At 65.1% G+C, this 20,666-nt stretch overlaps 1 protein-coding gene across 8 annotated transcripts; it reads left to right on the top strand.

The window, feature by feature from the left end:
• The first annotated feature begins 41 nt into the window (after positions 1-41).
• On the top strand, positions 42-20,042 carry LOXL3 (lysyl oxidase like 3). Of its 8 annotated transcripts, none has more exons than XM_075752980.1 (16): positions 42-60; positions 8,265-8,586; positions 9,261-9,424; positions 10,464-10,675; positions 11,145-11,198; positions 13,818-13,877; positions 14,136-14,355; positions 14,671-14,851; positions 15,181-15,335; positions 16,197-16,370; positions 16,917-17,079; positions 17,324-17,567; positions 18,122-18,237; positions 18,386-18,522; positions 19,023-19,134; positions 19,368-20,042. In XM_075752980.1, exons 2-16 carry the CDS (start codon positions 8,277-8,279, stop codon positions 19,439-19,441), a joined length of 2,376 nt encoding a protein of 791 aa, XP_075609095.1. In that variant the 5' UTR covers positions 42-60; positions 8,265-8,276; the 3' UTR covers positions 19,442-20,042. The 8 variants fall into 8 exon arrangements, with proteins under 8 accessions (XP_075609095.1, XP_075609096.1, XP_075609101.1 ...); XM_075752981.1 differs by lacking the exons at positions 42-60; positions 16,197-16,370 and adding exons at positions 95-481; positions 16,507-16,662; XM_075752986.1 differs by lacking the exon at positions 42-60 and adding an exon at positions 95-481.
• Positions 20,043-20,666: the final 624 nt, after the last annotated feature.

Raw genomic sequence — 20,666 nt, 5'->3', positions numbered from 1 at the left:
CTGGATGGGGAGCTCAGTGGGACCCAGTGCCCACGGCCGCGCGGGTGGGAGCGAAGCTTGGTGACCCTCCACGGGCGGGTGGGGAGGGCTGGGGCTGTCCGGAGGCAGGCCCGCGGCTGGCCCCCGTCCCGGCTCCCGGAGCGGCCCCGGAGCGGTGGGGCAGCCCCCGAGGCTCCATCCGGGGGGACCGGTGCCGGTCCTGGAGCGGAGCCCAGCCGGGACGGAAGCCTCGGTGGGGCCGGCCCCATCCCGGAGCGATGGGCCGGGGCCGCGGGGCCCGTCCTCGCCGTACCGGCTGCGGGGCCGGGCCGGGGCCGCTCGGCGCGGGCCGGCCCCGGACACTCGGGCACGGCGCGGGGCGGGCCGGGGCGGAGAGGGGCGGCACGGCACGGCACGGCTCGGCCCGGCACGGCCCCGCCGGCACTCGGCTGGACGCTCTCGCTCGGCGCTGCCGGAGCTGCGCAGCCCGCGGGGACGAGAGGTACCGCCCGGGGCAGCCGTGTGGGGCCGGCTCGGCGCCGGCGGGGAGCGCGGCTCGGACCGGCGCGGCACCGTCCCGGGAGCGGCGGGGCTCGGTGCGCCGAGCCGTGCCCGGCACCCGCGGAGCCCGACTGGCCGTGTCGGGACGCGGCCGAGGGTGCGATGGGGGCGGCCGTTTGCTGCCGGGCGGGGGTGCCGCCTTGCCGGCCCGGCGGTGGCAGCGTGGGGCTGGAGGGCCGCGCCGCGGCGGCGGAGGGGCTGGCGGTGCCTCGGGGCGGGCGCGGAGCGGAGCCGGGTGCGAGGGGCCCGGGCGTCTCATGTGCGGCCGCTGTTGCGGCCACCGCCGCTGGGGTGCTGTGTGAGCGGGCAGGGTGCCGGTTTCCCCGCCGAAGCCCCCCGGTTGTCGGAGCGTGTCAGTGCCGTGTCCGTGGGGTGCCGGCGGTACGGGCTTTGGCTTTCCGCGGTCGTGGAGGGGGTGCCCGGTGTTTGCCGCAGAAAGCTTGCTCGCTTTGTGCGCTCTGCCGGCAGCCCCGTGGGCTGGGGAGTCGTGTAATGCCGTTACCTGTGCCGCGTGTCCCTGCGTGGCAGGGTGAGAGGGTGTGGGCAGTGGGGGCAGCGTGTGTTTCCCACGTGCTGGATGGGAAGGGGCGCCCAGCAGACCCGGCAGGTTTGTGGGGTGCCACGTTGGGCCGTGCAGCCACACCGTATCCCGGAGCGTGCTGTGCGCGGGCTTCAGGAGGCTTGTTTGCTGAGCTGTGGTTTACAAAGGCCGGCGGAGACTCACGATTTCCATGAAGACGCAATTTGCTGTAGCCCTTGGAAGAGAGGATGTATGAAGGGATGTGAGGCACGAGGGCTGGGGGGGGGCATTCTCTCTTTGCTCTCATTCTCTGCTGGCCCTGCGTCTTCCCAGCTGCTCTCCAGAGTAGCAGGCGGGCAGCTGAGCAGGTCACCTATCTCCCAGTAGCTCCAGGTACACTGCCTCTGCTCTGGGGTGCCTGGGCCCCCCAGACCTGTCGCCTGCCCCTCAGCTTGTCTGGGCTGGTGAGACCGTGTGGCTGATGGCTGTAGTGTAGTACACGTTCCTCCGGGGTCTTTCCCTCCTGCTTACAACTGGTTCCTCCCAGGGCTGCCCCTCCAGAGCCCAGGGGAGCGCAGAGCAGAGCCGGCAAGCCCTGGCAGAGCTGAGGGCCCTGCTGTGTCCTGAGGAAACTGGGGGGTGTTAGGAACTGCAAAGAGCTGTACTGTGACCTGCCCTGGCTTAGAGGGTGACAGCGGGACAGGAGGACATCAGGTGGCTCAATGGGGCTGGACCCAGAGTCAGCAGAGGAAGGGAAGCGCAGCCCCAGTGTGCATTCAGTGCTCTGCTGCAGCTGGCACCCCAGACAGCCCTGGGAGCCGGGGTGTGTTGTCCACAGCAGTGTCCCTGTCACTGCCCGGGACGGGGGCGCGCAGCAGGACGGCATGGGCAGGCACCCGGGCGCCGTGGGGGCAGTGAGCTCCCAAGCCAGCAGGAGGTGGGTGGTGTCAGGAGGCATCACCAAGCCTGCCAGGGTGACCAGGCTCCTGGGGTGGCTCTGGGCTGTTCCCCAGTGCTTATGGGACCGGTTCAGCTGTGGAGCCTTGCTGCGCACCAGACCTTGGCTGTGCTCACCCTGGAGCTCTGATCCCATGGAGTCCCTTGCAGGCAGGGAGCCGGCCAGTCCCGGCCAGAGCAGGGTAGGGGGTGTCGGGGCTCCCCCAGCTTGTGCACACGCGCTGCCGGCACCCCAGGGCTGCCAGGAAGCAGGAAAAGTGAGGCAGGCCTCTCCAGGCAGCTGGGATTGCGAAAGGGCCAGCGCTGGGCTTTGCGAGCTGGGGCTCTGGGGAGAAGGGGAGGGATGGAGCCCAGTGCCTGAAGCCACGGGACCCGCCAGACCTTCTCCTGCCCCTAGTGCTGGGGACGCGACCCCACGCTCTCAGAGTGGGCCTCGGCAGAGTGTGACCGTGTCACCCCTTAACCTTCCCAAGGAAGGATAAACGGCGCTTCTTCTTGTGCTGGCAGGTTTCCCAGTTCTTCAGTCGCTTGTGCTGCTCTTCTCTGAGCCCTTCCAGTTGTCAGTGCCTGGGTTGCTCCATGTCTGTGTGTGCGTCCAAGACCACTGGTGAGAGAGCATGTTCCTGCGGTGCCCACCATGGCCTGGCCCTTCCCTGCTGCTGCGGCCTGGGATGTTGTCCCTCTGCTGCAAGGATGCCCCACGCTTGACTGCCCTAATGCACGCTGATCAAACCTGCTGACTTGCCAGGGGCCCCAGTTCATCAGGAGCTGCCCCATTCCGAGGTCTGTTTGCCTTTCACTGGGGTTTCGCTGGGGCAAACCAATGTCCCGCCAAGTGCCCGGTGGGTGCCGAATGGCACATCAGATTTGAACAGTCCTTGGGAGACAGTAGCCCCCCGCCCCAGGCTCTGGGCACCCCTTGTCAGCACCGCTCACCCTTGCTGGCACAGCCAAGCCCCTCCAGGAGCTGCAGCCCCCGTGCAAGATGTAGTCGGGGGAGCAGAGCGATGGTGGGGGCAGTGCCTGGCTGGGAGGGCTGTAGGCCCTGCCAGGGTGGTGCTGTCCTAGGGGGGCACAGGACCCCCCATCATCTGTTGAGACAGGCAGAGCCAGTGGGCTGCCATGGGAGCAGGTCGAGCAGTGCCGTGGCTCCTGCTGCCACGCAGGGCTGCCCTCTGCACCAAAGGGTCGCTGCGCCCATGCCGGCCTTGGCAGCGCAGGGCTGAGGCCAGGGGAGTCGGGCACCCCTGGGGTTTCAGCCCCACAGGGCTCTTGGATGCCCTGCTGCCAGCACCAGCTGCACCGCAGGTTGGGAGGTGGCTCGGGGCCCTGCACGAGCCCGGCCAGGACATTCCTGAGGTTTCCTGTGCAGTGGCGAGGACCTGGGCTGCTCTCCGACTCCCATGCTCATCGTTTACTCAGGACCAGCCTGTCCTCCCGAGCCCTTTCCACTTGCAGCGTGAGTGCTGCTGTGTGTCTGAGCCCACTTGTGCACCAGGACAGGCACGTTCAGCACGGCATGGCACGGCACGGGCTGGCCAGTGGCTCTGGCAGGAGCCCCAGTCCAAGAGAAGACTGTCCCTGGCTGGAGCAGGCAGCTGGCAGCAGGACGGCTGGGGCAGGCAAGGCCAGTCAGGACTGTGCGCGGCTCCTGCCCGAGATGTGTGGCGGCAGCAGCCAGGGGACGCGCGTGGACACCCCGTCCTGTCCCAGGTTATTCCCAGTCCCCTGCCGCTCCCACAGGTGCTGACTGGCCTTGCCCAGGCTGTCTGTACCTCTGCCTTTCACCCTCTCCAGGAGGTGTGTGCGGTTCCTGCGGATTCCTGGTCCTCTGAAAGCACCAGCGCTCACGTCCTCCCACGGCGCTGCTGGTGGCACCAGCTGTCCCGTGTGCCGACAGGGTGGCAGCTGTCGCCCTTGTGGGACTGTGGCTCTCAGCAGGACTAGCCCGTGGAAGCTGGGCAAAGGGGTGCACCTTCCCCTAGCCAGAGGTGGGAAGGAGATTTGCAGTCCCGCTTGGGACTCTTGTGCTGGGTGATCAGCCCCTCCAGGGTGGAGGGACACTCCCCCGGCTTGTCTGTCCCAGCCAAAGAGCCCCGGCCCTGGCACAGATCTTGTGCCCTTCTGCCGTGTCAGCCGGCAGGACCACGGTCCCGTAAGGCTGTGTAGGGCCGGCCCTCCAGCTGGAGGGAAGGGGCCCCAGGCTGAAACCGGGAGATGCTGCGCACGGATCGGCCCCTTCTGCCAGCCTGCAAAGCTGTGCCGCCGCTCCCCGGGACAGCCCCGCCGCGGCTGGGGGTGGGCAGAGCTCCCTGGGACAGCCTCGCCGGGAGCAAAGCCTGCCAGCAGAGCGGGGAAGTCGGGCAGCGTCACATGGCTGGAGAAGAGCAAATGCACTGCTTGAGTTTCAGAAAATGGAAAAAGTGATCTGGACAATGAGAGCCCTGTTAGCCTGACCTCCCTGGTACATGGACTCGGAGCACGTTCAGAGAGGGAGGTGGTAAGAAATGGGGAAACGGCTCCTGCCGTGCCCTAGGGAGCTCACACCGCCAGCCCGACAGCTGTCCCAGGCTGGGTGCGGGAAGTGCTGTTGGCCTGTGCAGAGCTCAACAGGAGATGTCATTGGGAAATTCCAAGACATGCGGCGGGAGCTGAGGACAGGCTGAGCTGCGAGGGCAGAGGAAGGGCAGTATGGACAGGGGAAGCTGGAGCCTGAGCAGGGGAAAGCCACGACCCAGGAGAAGAGTGCCAAGGGTGGCAGCAAGCTGGGGTTAATGCAGAAAGGGATGGCGGAAGTTTGAGCAGGTTCAGAAGCAACTGAAGGACTGTGAGGAAGAGAAATCCACAGTGGTCTTTTAAATACGGAGGCTAAGGTACTGAGCTGGGGGTGACAGAGCAGGGCATCAGCGGGATATCGCTGCCACTGCTGTAGGGGTTAGGGTACTGGGCTGGGGGACGTTTGTCGTGGCCTCACACAGCCGTACGGCTCTCGCCCCGACCACCATGGTGTCAGGATGTGGAGGCTCTCCCAGCATCAGCTCTTCCGGCTGCGCCCCGTGCCCAGCCAGCCGTGGGGCCAGGCGCTTGTCTGGCAGGGCTATAAGACAGCAGGCACATGCGGAGCTGCTCCACGTCACTGCAGGGCTGGGGCTGAGACCTCGCGTCAAGCCAAGTGATCTCACTGACACTGGTGATTTCAGTGATCCTGCTCAGACTGAGCAAGACAAGATCCTGGAGGTCACACTGCTGGGGCTCAGTGAGGACTTGGTGCTGTGTTGCACAAAGCCCAAGCACTTTCTCAGGTGCTGTGTTCTGGTCTCTGGTCCTACATGCTTTGCTCCTGAATGCATGGGCTTAAATTTTCCGTGTCGTCAAGGATATAGGCTACATGATGCTGTTTTGCCAGGCTGACCAGGTCTGTGACCATCACAGTTCTCCACACTCGCCCCATTTCTGTCTTTGCAGACTGTACTAGGACAGGACTTTTTTTCCTCCTCCAGACACGGCTTTGCTCTGAAAAGCGTGTGATCCTCACCAGAAAGCCCACTGAATGGTGACTTCCCTGTTGTAACCACATTTTAGTTCCAGCAGGTGACCAGTTTTAATCCACTTAGTAGAAGGCGCACTGATTTTGTTGAGTGCTAATTATTCATTAAAAGGTGGTGCAAGATGAATTGAATGCCTTCCAGTCTCAGCCTGTTATATCAACACAGTTACTCCAATTAACCGAACCTGTGATCTCATAAAAGGTCACACCAGCTTTCTGACCAGGCTATTTCTGCAGTACTGTGGAGATCGGCACTAATTGTGCTGCTGTCCTTTAGCGTTGCATTGACCCTGTTGCAAAACAGCCTGGGGACTGCCTGCAGTCCGCATCAGCAGAGATTCAGTGCAAGCGCTGATGAAGCTTTAGTCCGTAGGCACTTGCTGCTTCCACAGTCTCCCAAGGTGCGTTAACAATTAGCACTGAGAGGGCCCGAACTGTGTCATGTGCAAAGTGGTATAGCTCTGAGGATTTATTTGTGCAGGGGGGGATGTCCCTTTGGTGACCAATGGGTGGAATAAGTGTTTTATTACTGCTGTGAAATGGTAAACTCATCCTCTTGCTGCTTTCCAGATAGAGCAGGGATGCAGATGGAGCATTCCTGCCCTGCCTGCCCCGGCAAGCCCAGAGCCCCCCTTCCCCGAGCCGCTGGCAGGGCTGGGGTGGCCCTTTGTGCTTGCCCTCCTCGTTCTCCTGCCATAACAGGCTGATTAAAAGGTTCAGCAAAGCGTTTCCCTGCTGCCTGCCCACAAATACGCTTCCTGCTGGGCTTTGTTTTGTTCTCGCAGTGCCAAAGCAGGCAGCTGAGGTGCGGGGAGCCTGGAGCCAGCTCCCACCAACCTCAGGGCTCAGAGGCTGCCCCGAGCCAGGGCGCATTCCTGCCTGCTGCTGTATCGCCGTCACTGCTGCGCTGTCCCAGGGACACACGTCGGGGGGCTGTCCCCCAGGCTGTGACAGAGGACAGAGACGGACAGGCGCTGGTGCGGTTGCCCCAGGGGGGTTGGTGTGCTTCCCGCCATGGTGTCTTGCACTGGCCTGGACCTGGACGGGTGCCGTTGGTCCGTGTTACCCCTCACTCTCCCTGAGCATCCCTGTGGGCACCAGGCGCTCGTCCCCAGGAACTTGCTGCTCTTGGTGGTACCTCCAACATGGCGCACACCCGAAGGGGCAGGCAGGCAGCGGGGCTGGGCCCGTTTGGGGGTTGTTGTTGGTGCAATGGGCATGGAAAAGGGGCTCTCTCTGGGTTCAAACCCTCCTAGTTCATCCTTGCCTTGGGTCCAGGAGGCATTCCCAGAGGCTGGAGGGGGTACCTGGCCTCCATTGTCTGGAAAAGTGAACAGAGCAGGAACGGAGCCGATTCCTGCTAACGGAGCCTCTGTGGAAGCCCTGTCCCGGGGGCTGCAGGGCGGTGGGTCAGCCGTACCAGCCCCCAGCCCTGTACTGGCAGCCAGGCTGACGGTGAAGCCCTGGAGAGGCTGTGCTGTCCGAGGGGGGACTCCCCAGCCCCTTCGCTCTGTGAGGACCCCCTTCCCAAAGCTGCTGTGGGGACCCTACCTCCTTCCTCTGTACCCCTGTAACTAAACGGAGCCTTAAACATTGAAGTCTTACCCACCCTACTTGTGGGTAAGCGAGATCTTATTCTTTTTAACGTTGTCGAATGACAAACCTGTGTGAGTGCAGCGTGCAGGATCTGCTCTCGGGGCGGGGGTGTAGGCTGCAGAGACATATTTCTGGTGGGCCTGTCCTGGGGGGGGGGTCCCAGGTTTGGGGGTGTGCTTTCCCACCCATGGAAGGGACAGGCTGGAAGGGCGATGTGAGGCTGCAGTGACAGGAGGCAGGCAGGTCATCGTGCCCATGGTGCTGGGTGAGCATCGGAGCTTTGCTGTCCAAAGCACGGCAAGCCCCGCCTGGAGCAGGGCTGATTCCGCCTGCGCAGAAATGCTGTTCCGGCACCCGCGGGGTTAAAGTGGTCCCTGCCGGGATCAATGGGAATGGTGCTGGGGAAGGCGGTTCACAGAGAAGTGTTTTCACCATTGTTTGCCGATGGGGCTGGTGCAGGAATACCACATCTCCCTCAGGTATTCAGGGAGCCACAGACGTTATTGGAGGGCTGGAGAAATGCCGCACGCAGAGGAATGCGAAAGGCGCTGCCCTTCTCCTCACAGTGGGCAGGAGCGTGGGCTGGCAGCCCCTCACGGCCAGCAGCCGCTGCTCGGCTTCTCGTGGTTCAAGCTCCAGCTGGGCTTTCCCTGGTTTCCCTGGGCCTGGTCCTGTTCCAGCTTCCTCTGCTCTGGCAGCCAACCCCTCTCCTTTCTGGCTGACTCTTCTGGGGGTGACGCACACCCCTTTGCCTGTCTGCCGTCACTGCTCTTTGGTGCAGGAGATGCAACCCGGCGGCACGGTGGGATTTCGGTAGCGGCCGTTCGCAGAGGGGTGCGAGGTGATGGGGAGGCGCCGGGCAGAGCCCTGGCCGACGGCAGCCCTGGGGGTGCAGGGCTGGTGCGGGGGCCTGTGCGCGGGAGGCACCGGGTGGGCAGCGAGAGCGGGCTGGCTTTGGCCGGGGACAGGGTGCATGGACATGCTGGTGCTGAGCCAAGCTGCATGTGAGCAGGGGGTTTAACCACCACGGGACTGGGTGAGGGCAGCTGATATTTTGGCAGGACTTGTCCATCCTGCATATCCTGACCCTTTCTGCACTCGCAGAGCCAAGCTGCCATGGGAAGCTGTGGCACGTGGGCACGGCAGGAGCTGCTGGTGCTGCTGAGCAGCGTGTGGCTGTGGGTGGGCAGCGCCCAGCCCACCCCCCCGGGCCCCACGAACACCCCCGGACCCCAGCTGAAGTTTCGCCTGGCTGGCTACCCACGCAAGCACAACGAGGGCCGCGTCGAGGTCTTCTACAATGACGAGTGGGGCACCATCTGCGACGACGACTTCACGCTGGCCAACGCACACGTGCTGTGCCGGCACCTCGGTTTTGTGGCTGCCACTGGCTGGGCTCACAGCGCCAAGTACGGCAAAGGCGTCGGTAAGAGAGGGGCAGTGGGCATGGCCCCTCATACTGCATGGGCTGGGGCCAGCCCGGCTGGGGCTGCACATCAGCCCGCTGCCGTGGGGCGGTGTGCGTGCCACAGCGGGTTTGCATGCACTGGTGGTGGGGGGGCAGGGGCAGGCAGGTCTTGTGTTTGCTGAGTGCCCATGCACACGTATGCACATGCAAAGCAGGCTGGGAGACTCTGCGTGTTTGTGTGCGAGCGGCTGTGCGTATATCCAGGGCGCAGGCTGGTTGCAGGCTGCAGGCAGGCACTGCAGCAGTGGGGCTGTGCATGCCCCTGGGTGGTGTAGGGGGCTGCAGGTCCGGGCTGGCATGGGCATGTGGTTCAGAGGCGTAGCGGGCTGTGCTGCAGGTGAGATGCTGTACAGACCCCGGGGTGCATGTTACATGGGGGCTTTATGTCTCGCAGAGCAGCCCCTTGGGGAGGTGGAAACTCCCCATCTGCAGATGCCCTCACTCAGGGCTTTACTCTTGGCGTTTCGCTGGCCTCAGCTTTGTGCCGAGGGAGGGCTGCCCGCAGTCCAACACCCGCACTCCTGCTGTACACCTGCGTGGTCCCTGGCCGTGCTCCAGAGGCACCTTCCCTGCTCCTGGGGGATGCCAGAGGGGCTTGGCCCCCCCTCACCCCTGGCCCTGGTGTCTGGCAGGGCGGATCTGGCTGGACAACGTAAATTGTGCCGGCGGTGAGAAGAGCATTGGGGACTGCAAACACCGGGGCTGGGGGAACAGTGACTGCAGCCATGAGGAAGATGCGGGTGTCATCTGCAAGGACGAGCGAATCCCAGGCTTCAAGGACTCCAACATCATCGAGGTGAGGAAGCCGCTGGCCAGAGCGGGCAGCCGATGCTGCCTGGGATCCTGCAGAGCAGGCTGCCGGGAGCCCTGCAGTGGGGCAGCCCTACCGTGGGGCAGCCCAGCCTGGCCTCAGTCCTCCCAGATTAGCTTCCCTACCGCACTCTGGCGGGCTCCCATGTGCAGGAGCAGGGGACTCTGTCGGTGCCTTCCCCCAGCCCTAGCACACAGATTGTCCCCGTCTCCTCATGGAGAGGGGAGCGTGCTACCGCACTGCTCTGGCTCCCCAGACGTGCAGTGCCCCTGCGTTGCGTGAGACCTATTTTCCTGGGGTGCGCCCAGCCCAGCTCTGGGGCCGTAGGGAGCAGTCGGCACTGCGGCGGGCCACCCTGCAGCAGGCACATCCCTCCCCTGCCCTGCATGGGAGTGTGGCACTGCCACGGCCTCCCCCGAGCATCCCAAGCTGCAGCTTCTCCAGGGCAGGGGGTCTGTCACACCTCCGCAGCCTGTTTTCTTCTTTCTCCCGCCTGCCGGGGACCCTCGGTCCCAGAGCCGCTCCTCCACGCCACACTCCTCCAGCACGCTTTGCCTCTCCTCCTCTCTCTTTCTCTCTTCCAGGCTCTCTGTTTCTCAGACCAGCTCTTGTGGCTGCCCTTGTCTTCCCAGCTGGGTCCCTTGTCGTCCCCCCCCAGCCACAGTGCCTGCGGGGGACAAGGCTCCTCTGCCCCTCTGCTCAGGATGTGGCTTGGGTGTGGGGACATGGCACAGCTCTGGGTGCGGGACAGCAGGTCTCCTGCGAGGCGAGGGGGGCTGAGGCCGTGTCCAGTGTCCTGGCACCCGCTGCTGCCGTCCTGCTCTGGGTGGGTGCCTGGATGTGGGGCAGTCTGGGCACCCTCCCTCCGGGGGGGCAGGATGGCAGCGCTGGCTCTCCTGGCTGTGTTCCCAGGAGATGCACCAGGGGAGCAGGGGGGACATGGGGCACTGGCTGCACAGGGTGGGATTAGGCCCTTGGCCACCTGGGGCCATCAGATGTGGCTGTCTCTGTTCCCCACCTGCAGACCGAGCAGAGCCATGTGGAGGAGGTTCGCCTGCGGCCGGTGGTGTCCGGGGCCCGGAGGCAGCTGCCGGTGACGGAGGGCATCGTGGAGGTACGCTACAAGGATGGCTGGGCACAGATCTGCGACGAGGGCTGGGACAGCCAGAACAGCCGCGTCATCTGCGGCATGATGGGCTTCCCTGCTGAGAAGAAGGTCAACAGGAACTTCTACAAGTGAGTGAGGCCAGCAGGGAGCCTGCCGGGCTGGGCTGTCGGAGCAGAGCCGGGGGGCATGGGGCTGGGGCAGAGGTGGGGACAGTGCCAGGGGCAGTGCTGGGGCGACAGCAGGGGGACAGTGCTGAGGGGATGGCACTCACTAACCAGACTGGGGGGCCATGGCGTGGCTGGGGGGCCGTGTCCACCCACCTGCCCCATGCAGTACTGCAGAGGCCACTCCAAGAGGGCGGCTTTTGCTCCCTGGCAGCGGTGCAGCTCCACATTTCCCTCTGGCGTGGAGTGCAGGGGTCCCCATGACAAGGGGAGGTTTGCAGCTGGGCCAGAGAACGATGCCCCAGCATCGCCATGGCCTGAGTGAGGGGCCCAGGGGTGTGGGCACGGACACGCTGCCCACGGCGTGGTGCCCAGTGCGGTGCCTGGTGCTGCACGTGCCCCTGACCGGGCAGCCATGGTGTTGCTCCCGCAGGCGGTTGAAGCGCGCGACCAAGATGAAGGGCCAGAGCCCGAGGCCAGGCAGCAGGTAAGGGGCCGGGGCGCCCCATCTGCTGAGCCCTTGGCAGAGCTGGGCCGTCCGGCCCTGCCGGTCTGTGCCGTCAGAACGGATCCTGGCGCAAATGGATCCAGACGGAGCAGACCGAGGGCCAGGGCGGTGCTGGGCAGGCAGGACAAACCCCGCCCTGGTGGGACCTGCCTGTGCATGCCAGGGTACCCCATCCCCTGCGAGAGACAATCTTTCTCCCGGGCCGGCTGTGCCCCAGGCAGAGCAGCCCCCATCCCACGCACCAGGCAGGAGTCCTGGCACAGGGGTCAGCATCTGCAGCGCAGACCCACTGTGGGCAGGACCCCCTGGGAGGCGCGGAGAAGGCTCCAGCATCCTGTGCTGCGGCCCCACAGGGACCAGGAGGCCTTGGAGTGGAGCCGTCTCTCCTGGTGGATGGGGAAGGATGGCTGTGGAAATGGGCTGCTTTCTGCAGAAAGCAGCAGTGGGGAAGCTGGAAAGGCTGCGCACCCCTCCATGGGCTGGCAGGGTGGGCTGGTGCAGGCATGAGAAGAGCACTTGCTCAGCAGCGCTAGTGGTGCGGGCCACCAGGGTGATGGGCACGGCGGTGCTAACAGTGCTGGGCACCGGTGTGATGGGCACAGTGTGGCAGGTCTTGACCATCTGCTCGGGATCTCTTGCACCCTCTGCCCACTCGCATCTTGCTGCCTTTCTGCCAGTCCCAAGGGATAGTCTGGCTGCCACTTCGCTCCGTCCCTGAACCCTGCTGCCAAATTTGGTGGTGGGTGCAGCGAGCCAGAGCCCCAACCTCTCTGGGCTATGCCATGGCAACTCTCACTTGAGCCCACTGCCGCGCAGAGATGTTGCTCTGCCCCCAGTACACAACCTCACCCTGGTCCCACCACCTTCCCTGGTGCCAAAGGTGCCCCACATTCTGGACCCATCCCGAGCTCTTCATTGTGACTCTTCCCAGTTCTATGTCCCCAACAGGCATCCTCGCCAGCTCCTGCAGCCGTGCCTATGCTGGTGGTGGGAATCCAGACGGGGTCAGCCCAGTGGGGTCTCCTCAAACCCCCACCCACAGGTCCCCCTCACTGCAACGTGCTGTTATTTGTCGGGTTTGGTGCTGGCTACCCCTTTTCCAATGAGTGGGTATTTCCCCTGCAGCACTGGGCGAAATGCTTTGCGAAGTCCATGAAGCTCCGGTCTGCTCCCTTCCCTCAGCTGTCTCCTGAAAGCCACGTGCTGGTTTGCCGGGGCAGATCAATTTGGGGCTGCATGGCTGCAGTCAAACAGACTAATGCAGGCTGGGAGGGACCTCAGGGCGTCCTGATCCACCCCCCTGGAGGGAGCAGGGCCAGCTCTGGGTCAGCCCAGACGTTCATCCAGTTGGCTTTTGAAAACCTCCAAGGATGGAGATCCCACAGCCTTGTGGCCTCTGCTCCAGTGCTGAACAGCCCTCATGGGGAAAAAGTTTTCCTTACACTGAGTCTGAACCTTGTGTGGCCAGTCACGCCTGTGTCCTCTCGTGCTCTTCCATCCCATGGCTGGAAGAGCCGGGCTCTGGCTCCCTGACAGCCCCTTGCAGGTGCAGGTCGGCTACTGCCAGAGCCCCCTGAAGCCACCTCGGCCCCCGGCTGGAGCAGCCCCGCACCCTTGTCTCTGCTCCAGCCCTGTCTCGGTGGCCCTCCACAGGGCTTAGCTGATGCCTGCTGGGGACCCAGAACTGGGTGCAGGATCAAGATATTTCATGAGTTCGAACGGGTGCTGATATCCTCCATCCGGCTGTTTGAATCCCGGTTACTGGCGGCCCCGTTCTACGTCCTGGGGCTCACTGGGCCGTGCGGGCTGACACGAACCTGCTGCCGGCCCGCGGGGTCAGCTGCCAGGCTGGGTTTTGCCTTGTCCCCGGGGGGCGTCAGTCCCCTGCCCTGTTTTGGGGCACTCTGCTCTTCACTTCTTGTGGTCCCTGGGGTTCTGGCCCTGCTCAGCATCTTCCTTCCCGCGTGAAGCAGAGCATCTGAGCATAGTGGGACCATACCTACATCACGTGTGCACTGGGCCCCGGGTAGCCTCCTCCTGCCTGCGCTGCTCGGTGTGTGCCCAGGGAGCTCCCATCGCTGGCGGTGGGTCCTTGCACGCCCGCAGCAAGTCTCACCATGCCCCGTGGCACTGGGGAGAGCACCCACTGCCTGCGCCGCTCGCTTGGTGCTGTGCTTGCTGGGTGTCCCGCTCCCCGTGGAGCATGGCGCAGTGATGTTGTCTGGTGTCCGGACAGGGACATGGGCACACCTCACTTGGACCCCACAGATCAAATCGTTGCTGCTGGTGTTTGGTCTTCTGCTGTGTGGCAATGCAGCATGGGATGTTGCTGCATCCAGCACAGTTTCCTGGTGGGATGTGGGCAGGAAACTGCATCATTGCTGTGGAGGACAGTTATATCACATTGCTGGCAGCAGATGATGCCGTTGCACCCGTGCGTGACACAAAGGGGACGTGCATGAGTCTCCAGGGGAGGCCAATGTGCCCAGTTCAGTCTTCAGCGAAGACAGGGCAGGCTGTGCTCCCCGTGTCAGTGCAGCCGGCGGAGGTGACGGCCTCAGGTCCCGGGCTCCTTGACGGTTGTTTTCTGTTTTCCAGGCTGGCCTCCAAATCTCAGCCTAAACAAAAGCACAGGGAGGACGTAAGGTCCAAGAAGAGGTAAATGGCTCCAGTGGAGAGCCTGAGTGCCAGGAACCCCGCTCAGTCCCACTGGAGTTGTGCGTGCCCCCACGCTGCCAGGGACATGGGGCAGGCAGCTGGCGAGGGGCGGGCGTCCTGCAGGCACAGTGCATCTCTCCCCAATAGACAGTGCGAGGGGCATGCACAGCAAGCGCAGCCACGGGGAGGGTGGCCCTCAGCACCTTCGCTGCTGGCCGGCTGCGCTGGTCGTGTCTCAGGGCTCCTCTCTCCTTGCAGGCTCTTCACGGAGCGGCAGCAGCTCAACTACCGCCTGCACTCTGTGTCCTGCACGGGGACAGAGGTGCACCTCTCCATGTGCGCCTTCGAGTTCTACCGGGGCAACGCCTCGGCTGCCTGCGGGGCCGGCATGCCTGCCGTCGTCAGCTGCGTGCCTGGGCCCCTCTTTGCCACTGGCAACGCACACAAGAAGAAGCAGCGCCAACAGCAGCAGGGCCAGGTGAGCCCCACAGGGAGGGGGACAAGTCCTGTGGTGCCCCACAGCTGGCCGCTGCCCCGCTGCAGGGCTCTGTCCCCCGGGCTGCACCTGAGAGCGAGTGTGTGGGTCCCTGGGTGACCAACTCACGGAGCAGGAGGTGGGGACGGTGTCCTGTCCCTGCACATCCCAGGACTCATGGCCGGCAACCTCTGTGCCGCACTGTGTTGTGCCACACCGTGCCATGCTGTGCTGCGCTGCAATGTGTCGCACCGTGCCGCTCAGCACCGCGCTATACCGTGCTGTCCCATACCATGCCCTGACGCCGCTCCTCTGCAGCCACGGATCCGGCTGAAGGGCGGCGCGAAGGTCGGCGAGGGCCGTGTCGAGGTGCTCAAGAGCAGCGAGTGGGGCACCATCTGTGACGACCGCTGGAACCTGCTGTCGGCCAGCGTGGTATGCCGCGAGCTGGGCTTCGGCAGTGCCAAGGAGGCCCTCACCGGGGCACGCATGGGCCAAGGTGAGGGTGCTGGAGTGGAGGGGCCAGGCATCGCCCTCCTGGGCGTGCGGACGAGGCGCTTGTCCAGGCACAAGGCTCTGCTGGGCTGGGGGAAGCCATGGCCGGGCTTGTCCTGTGGGCAGCCGGTCGCACGTGGTGCGGGGCTTGTCCCAAGCACCCCCAGGGGACCGCAGCCACTCAGCCGTGCTGCCCCAGGCAGCGGCCGTGGGGGGCCAGCAGTGCGCCGGGCTCCCTCGGTGCACACCGAGGAACAAGGGCAGCCATGAGGACTGGATGGGCACGGCCGTCCCTGTGTCACTGGGCCCTGAGCCCTGCTGTCCCCCCGGCAGGGATGGGGCCCATCCACATGAATGAGGTGCAGTGCCTGGGCACCGAGAAGTCCCTTTGGAGCTGCCCCTTCAAGAACATCACGCAGGAGGACTGCAAGCACACGGAGGATGCAGCCGTCCGCTGCAACATCCCCTACACGGGCTACGAGAACCTGGTGCGCACCGCGGGGGCTTGCCAGCATCTGCGGGGCCACGGTGCCTGGCGGCTGCTGGCATCGGGGCCTCTGGAGCGGGGTGCTGGGGGAGGGCCCGTGGGACCCACTGTAGGATGGCCCATCATCTCTCCTCCTCTGCACCTCGTGGCACCCCACACGTTTTCTCCTGGTCTGAGGCAAGGGCTGTCCTGGGGGGCTTAGGGGGTTTGTGGGTCGGAGTCCCAAGCTGTCCCTGTGAGGAGAGGGGTGGAAGGGAGGCCATGGGGGGCTCTGGGTGCCCTGTGGGGTGGTGTGGGGCAGCTGCTCCCTGATGCTCTCCCTGCTGCCGGCCCATGCCAGCTCCCCACCAGAAGCACCAGAAAAAAAAAAAAATCACTGTGGGCCAACCAAGAGAGATTTTTTTTTTTTTTAAACTGATGATGAAATGAGCAAACGGAGCCACGTGTTCCTGTTTGCCCTGGCCTGTCATTTCATCCACTTTGGGCTTTTTAACAATTTTTAACTCTTTCATACCTGTCATTTCTGAAATGAGAATGCCATTTCAAAATGAACCATTTTCCCTGCTTTGGTGAGACAATTCCCAAACTCACAAGTAGTTTCTTGGCCCCCAAACCCGCCATTTTTGGTGAGTTCCCTGCTGACCAAAGCTGTGCCTGGCTCGGCTCAGCTCCCGGCTGCTGCCTCCCCGCGTGCCCCAAAGCCCCCAGCCCGGGGCCCGCCCGGGTGCCGCAGCACAGTCCTGGCTGCGCCAGGGATGGGGCAGCTGCAGCCGGAGGGGCTGGGCAGGACCGTTTCTGCGGGACGCAGCCCCAGCAACAGGAGCATCACTTGTGATGCTGCTGCCACTGCTTCTCTTCGCAGATTCGGCTGAGCGGGGGCCGGAGCCGCTTCGAGGGGCGGGTCGAGGTGGCGGTGGGGGCTGGCGACGGGGACCAACCCCGCTGGGGTCTGGTCTGCGGCGAAGGCTGGGGTACGCTGGAGGCGATGGTGGCCTGTCGCCAGCTGGGTCTGGGATTCGCTAACCACGGCTTACAAGTAGGTGCCAGCGCCACTTTGGCCAGGGCAGCGAGCCGCCACCACCACTGCTCCACGGGGACAGGGATGGGGACAGGGATGGGGGGAGGCGGCACGGCGTGGGGTGCCTGCTCACGGCCCCAGGGCTTCCCTGCAGATCCGCCTAGCCGGCGGGAGGACGGCGTTTGAGGGCCGCGTGGAGGTGAAGCGAGGCAGTAAGTGGGGCATGGTGTGCAGCGATGGCTGGACCACCAAGGAGGCGATGGTGGCCTGTCGCCAGCTCGGCCTGGGCTACTCCCTGCACGCAGTGACGGTAGGTGCCGGTGGGGAGGGCCCCGGTGACACCCCAGAGAGGACAGGCACCAGCGCTTCCCTGACGGCTGTGGGGATATATGGGAGCAGAGGGATGCGGCCGCTCCGTGCCATGGGATGGGACCCTCGTGGGCAGCCTGGGCGTGTGGGCAGGGCTGTGCCATGGCAGGGTGCTGGCTGCAGACTGGGCGTGTGCAAGGGGAGGCACCCGTGGCAGCCAGCCCTGCCACCCAGCCTGTCTCGCCCCCTCCCCAGGAGACGTGGTACTGGGACGCCAGCAATGTGACGGAGATGGTGCTGAGCGGGGTGAAGTGCGCTGGCCATGAGATGTCCCTGAGCCACTGCCAGCACCACGGCACCAGCCTGAACTGCAGGAACACGGGGACGCGCTTCGCCGCAGGCGTCATCTGCTCCGAGAGTGAGCAGCGATGGGGGCTGCGGGCAGTGGGGGCTGCGGGCAGTAGGGGCTGTGAGCAACGGGGCTGTGGGCAGCAGGGTTTGCAGGTGATGGGGCTGCGGGCTCAGCCTGTTCCCAGCCGATGGGGAGGGCGTGCGTTCCCCTGGCTGGCTCAGCCCTGCCTGCGCCTGGTGCTCGCCCCATCCCTGCTGCCCGCCAAGCAGCAGGGCGGCCAGCCATCCCTGAGCAGCTGCCTGCTCCCCAGCCGCCTCCGACCTGCTGCTGCACGCCCCGCTGGTGCAGGAGACGGCGTACATCGAGGATCGGCCGCTGCACATGCTGTACTGCGCCGCCGAGGAGAACTGCCTCTCCAGCTCAGCCCGCCTGGCCAACTGGCCCTATGGGCACCGTCGCCTGCTCCGCTTCTCCTCCCAGATCCACAACAACGGCCGCGCCGACTTCCGCCCCAAGGCTGGCCGGCACTCCTGGGTCTGGCATGAGTGCCACCGGTGCGTGCGTGGCACGGGCAGGGAGAGGCACGCAGGCAGAGGAACAGCCTGGTGCAGGGGCGGGTGGGTGGGGTGGGTGTCGGATTGGGGAGAGGGTGATGGTGCTGCTGGGGTGACGCTGGGTGAGGATGGTGCCAGGTGAGGCAGAGAGGCTGGATGAGGCAACTTCTGCTGCCCAGTGTCCAGTTTTGCCTGCTTTGGCTCAGGGCTGTCCCTGGATGCGCAGCGTTGGGGCTGGGGGTCCTGGCGGGGCAGGGACGGAGCTGCAGGTTGTGCCATGCAGCTGAGTTCCCCACTGGCCTGGGCCACCTGGCTGGGGGCAGCCATGTCCCCTCCCAGCGCAGGACTGAGCTCTGACCTGGCAGCACTGCAGCCTCAGAGCAGGGGGTGCAGGAACCTTCCCTGACAGCAAGGGGCCGGGCAGGCATCGGGGGGCCGGCCGCAGGGCAGCGCGAGTCTGCTCCATGCATCTCCTCCTCCGCCCCGAGCATCCCCTGAGCTGCCCAGCGTCTGGGCACTGGTGCAGCCGGGATGCTGCGGGCTCCCTCTTGCAGGCACTACCACAGCATGGATATCTTCACCCACTATGACATCCTGACGCCCAACGGCACCAAGGTGGCGGAGGGACACAAGGCCAGCTTCTGCCTCGAGGACACCGAGTGCGAGGAAGGTGGGCGCTGCGAAGCTTTGGGGCACCGTCCCTGCCCACGTCCCCACCGCAGGGCTGCCTGTGCCCAGCCACTGCACCTGGTGGGGCGATGCGGGAGCCGCGCAGAGAGCTGTAGCCGCGACGAACCACGCTTTCTTCCTGCCCACAGATGTGGCCAAGCGGTACGAGTGTGCCAACTTTGGGGAGCAGGGCATCACCGTGGGCTGCTGGGACCTGTACCGGCATGACATCGACTGCCAGTGGATTGACATCACCGACGTCAAGCCAGGCAACTACATCCTGCAGGTGCTGCTGCTGAGCCGCCCCTGGCCCCTCTTGCAGCCCTCCCACGTGCACCCCCACCTGTCGCCCCCGTACCCCCAGCTCTCCACGCGCCCCAGCCACCCGGCCCTCTCTTCCCTGCTCTCTGAGCAGGTTGGGGCACGGTGGGGCTGGCAGGGTGTGTGCTGGTGTGGGACAGTGCCTGTCCTCGTGCCCAGAGACGTGCGGGGCTTGTGCAGGAACTGCTCCGGCAGGGTTTAGCCCGGGTTTTCCTGCTCTGAGCAACGCTCGCTGCACAGTGACAGGGCCACCCTGCCGCAGCAGCAGTCACTGGCTCCTTGGAGCCCTCCGGCACATCCCGCTGCAGCTGGGGAGACAAGTCCTGCTGGGACTGGGGTGCTGGGGGCCGTGCTGCAGGCAGCGGCTCCACTGAAGCCGGGAAGGCCAAGCTGACACGGTGTGGGGCTGCAGCACTGCCAGGTGTGGGGCAGGGGGCCGCGACCCTCACTGTCAGTGCCCCACAGGTTGTGATCAACCCCAACTTCGAGGTGGCAGAGAGCGACTTCACCAACAATGCCATGAAATGCAACTGCAAGTACGACGGGCACCGCATCTGGGTGCACAGCTGCCACATCGGTAACAGCCCCGGGACGTGGCACGGGGGGGGCAAGGGCACGCTGGGGCAGGGAGCGTCCCGCAGGGGTGGCCCAGGAGGAGGGCAGCGAGGGCCCTGCCGCAGGGCAGGGGGCAGGATGGCGCAGGGAGGCGTGGGCTGGGGTCCTGGGGGCAGCTGCAGCGGAGGCACTGGGCGGGGGGGGCAGGCAGTGTGCAGCGCCGGAACCGACAGCTCTTGCCCTCTGCCCACCCAGGCGATGCGCTCAGCGAGGAGGCCAACAAGCGGTTTGAGCAGTACCCAGGTCAGCTCAACAACCAGATTTCATAGGGCCCCAGCCCCTGGGGAGACAGGCATCTCCCACCCTCGCCCAGCACTGGTGGGAGGAAGCTGCTGGGGGCCAGCGGGGAGGCCTCACGCCCGGCACCGCCGCCACTGTGCCCTGCTGGGCACTGCCCAGGACTGTCACCGTCACCAGCTGCCCTTCCCTGCCTCGGGGAGCTGGCACTGCACACCTGCACCGCCCAGCCTGGGGCCTGCACCCCAACCACTGGCCAGAAGACTCTGCGCCCACGTCCCCCGGGCTGCGGCACACGGGTACGGTCCTGCAGGTCCTGTACCCCCCCGCCGCGCCCTCCCTCTGCTCCCAGTCCCTGCCACCCCAGCTGCACCCCATCCCCTGCTCCCCCACCCTGCCCTGGTTCCTCTCACCCCCATGGCCCTCCCCAGGGCTCTGCCCCAGGACCCACCACCCACACAGGGACTCGTAGCCCTGCACGGCCCCGGCAGAGCCCCAGGGAGCCCCTTGTCCCCTGGGGATGGCGCAGCTGCCCCTGCCCTGGCAGCACCGCCTCCAGCTGCCCGGCAGCAGCTCCCACACCCATCTTAGTTGTAATTTTATTTTCTCTAATAAAGTTGTCAGTTCTATTTCCCCGATGGCTGCTGGCTCTTCTCTGGGGTGGGACAAGGAGCCCAGCAGGACCAGGAGGCACAGCGCAGCTGACGCTGCAGGGTAGCGCAGAGTGTGGGAGCTGCCCTCCCGCCCCATCCCCTGCACCCACCTCCAACACCCACGTGGAGCAAGGAAGCCCCCCCGGCCCCCCCCAGCCCCGGCTGGGCGAGGACCAGCCCCACACCAGCTCCCGCTCACCTGCCTGCACCACCCTCGGCCAGTGCTGGGCTAGAGGAAGATGGCACCGGTCCTCCTGGGAGGAGCCCGTGCGGGTGAGAGGAAGGGGCCAGCAATAGCTGCTCTGGCCTGACCCAGCCCCACGGTACGGCACCAGGTGGGGCCACCCCGGGCAGCAGGGACGTGGTGAAGTGCTGGTTCCCCCACACCAGGCGCAATGCAAGTGTTATTGAGCAGAAATCCCACCATGTGGCCCTGACCCACGAGGATGGCAGTCCTGCAGGAGATGGGCTGCTTTGACTGGCGTGGAGGGAGCAGAGCCTGGGGCAGAGGCGAGGGTGTGACACAAGGGCAAAGGGAGGGACGCCCCAGCTCCTGCAGCTCTCGCACCGCAGCCAGACGCTTTGGTCCCATCTGCAGCAGAGA

Source organism: Balearica regulorum, chromosome 4 (genome assembly GCF_011004875.1).
Source record: "Balearica regulorum gibbericeps isolate bBalReg1 chromosome 4, bBalReg1.pri, whole genome shotgun sequence".
Taxonomy (NCBI): Eukaryota; Metazoa; Chordata; class Aves; order Gruiformes; family Gruidae; genus Balearica; species Balearica regulorum.
Note: the sequence above shows the minus strand (reverse complement) of the source record. Positions and strands in the feature narration are given on the sequence as shown.